This window comes from Penaeus monodon, chromosome 32 (genome assembly GCF_015228065.2).
Source record: "Penaeus monodon isolate SGIC_2016 chromosome 32, NSTDA_Pmon_1, whole genome shotgun sequence".
Classification (NCBI taxonomy): domain Eukaryota; kingdom Metazoa; phylum Arthropoda; class Malacostraca; order Decapoda; family Penaeidae; genus Penaeus; species Penaeus monodon.
The window spans coordinates 8,993,692-8,995,325 of record NC_051417.1 but is presented as its reverse complement, the minus strand read 5'-3'; the positions used below and the strand labels follow the sequence as shown (position 1 = coordinate 8,995,325).

Sequence of the window (1,634 nt, the reverse complement as noted above, 5' to 3'; positions counted from 1 at the left end):
TTTCTCCAGACAAACAGAAGTAGACTATATCGTTTACTTCCCTCCTCATAAACTTCTTGTCTTACTAAAAAAAAAAAAACATTTTTTTTCTTTGGTAGTGAAAGAATTCCAACAAGTAAAGTTCTCGTTTGCCTTCTGACTGCTCGCCGAGTCCCTCAAACAGCCAAGTTTCCTCTCCCCCTCCTCCGCCCCCCGCCCAACGCCCCAGCCAAATCGCGATTCCTCCCTCAAAACCCAGACCTCATACCTCTGATATTGAAAATATAAAAAGAAAAAGAATATAATAACCATTATCGCTTCCACGCCACCAAGAGCACTCAACAGCGGCAGATAAGAGGAGGAAAGGGAGGTAAACGTAACAGCAGCGCGTATAAGAAGGGGCCCTCCCCGAGCTGCGCAGTAGAGTGCTCCGGGTCACCAGTGTGTGGACGAGTACCTGAACGCCAGCCGCTGGAAATCCTCTCCTTTTGGACCTCTTCCATCAACTTCATTCACCCCACGTCACCTTCCGCGCATCCAGGAGACGATCAAGATGGCCAGCCAAGTCCGCCAGAACTACCATGAGGATTGTGAAGCCTCCATTAACAAGCAGATCAACATGGAACTTTACGCCAGCTACGTTTACCTTTCGATGGTGAGTCGGTGTTGCTTCGGGGTAGATTCCGGGGTGCGTTTCTGTTCTGGGCATTCTGGGGGGGTATTTTGCGTTGGGCGAGTCATTTTCTGATCAATTGGGTTGTGATTTTTTATTTTAATGTGTAATTAGGTGGGAATAGAGTGAGGGAAGCGTGGAGGAAATGTGTAGAAAGAAATACCCGACTCGGCAACCGCTTATAATGGTTCCGTCGACCGGGTTCTTCCAGGAAAATTTTGCTTGTTTTACATTCTCTCTCTTGAAGATCGTTGTAAATTACGTTACGTGCCCTTTTTTATATTAATCGAATTTGAGAAGGCATGATCCACTGTGCGAAGATAATGCTTGATATTGCTGAAAATATGTGCAGTCCTTTCAGGCAGAAATCCAGATTCCTTTTGCAAAATTCCTCATTTGTTTGGCTGAAATATTCACTCCTTAAAAACAGTGTTTTTTTTATCAGTAAGCAACCTAAAATCAAGGATTTAGATCTTAAGTAACTTTAATGTTGTAAATTGTGATAATAAAAATACTCCTTATTGGAAGCTTGAAAAGCATGCAATGTCAGAGGAATGTGCAAGACTGTCCCATGAGCCATCTTGGAAAAATAATAATAGGTTTTTGTTTTTATTCCTTCTAAAATGATTGCTGGAGTGTTTTGAACACATCTAGTTTTTTTTGTGATCAGAAATATTTTAAAAGGTAATTCCATTATTGTAGAAGGAATCTATCTTGTATTTTGAAATTTTTATATAGGACCTCTCAAAAGTTACATTTATCTGTTGTTTTTTATTGATTTTTTTTAATACAAATTCCTCAGAGGGCAGTACCTTTACAGATTGTCCATCTTGCATAATGTTGGGATTTATATGATAGATAGATAAATAATTGTAAATTAAGATAGTATAGGGGCTTTGTAGTAGTGATAAAGAAATTAATTTGCCTTTTGGTTAAAAAAATTGTCTAGTCTTTCATAACAAGTTTGAACTGCTTTTACTTG

General features: G+C 39.6%; 1 protein-coding gene across 1 annotated transcript in view; it reads left to right on the top strand.

Moving 5' to 3' along the window:
• Positions 1 to 312: 312 nt before the first annotated feature.
• Positions 313 to 1,634, top strand: part of LOC119593484 (ferritin-like) — a gene marked incomplete at its 5' end in the record, with an annotated part of 3,442 nt that continues 2,120 nt past the window's right edge. Inside the window, 1 exon segment of the mRNA XM_037942422.1 lies at positions 313 to 634. Coding sequence (XP_037798350.1) covers positions 533 to 634 — 102 coding nt within the window.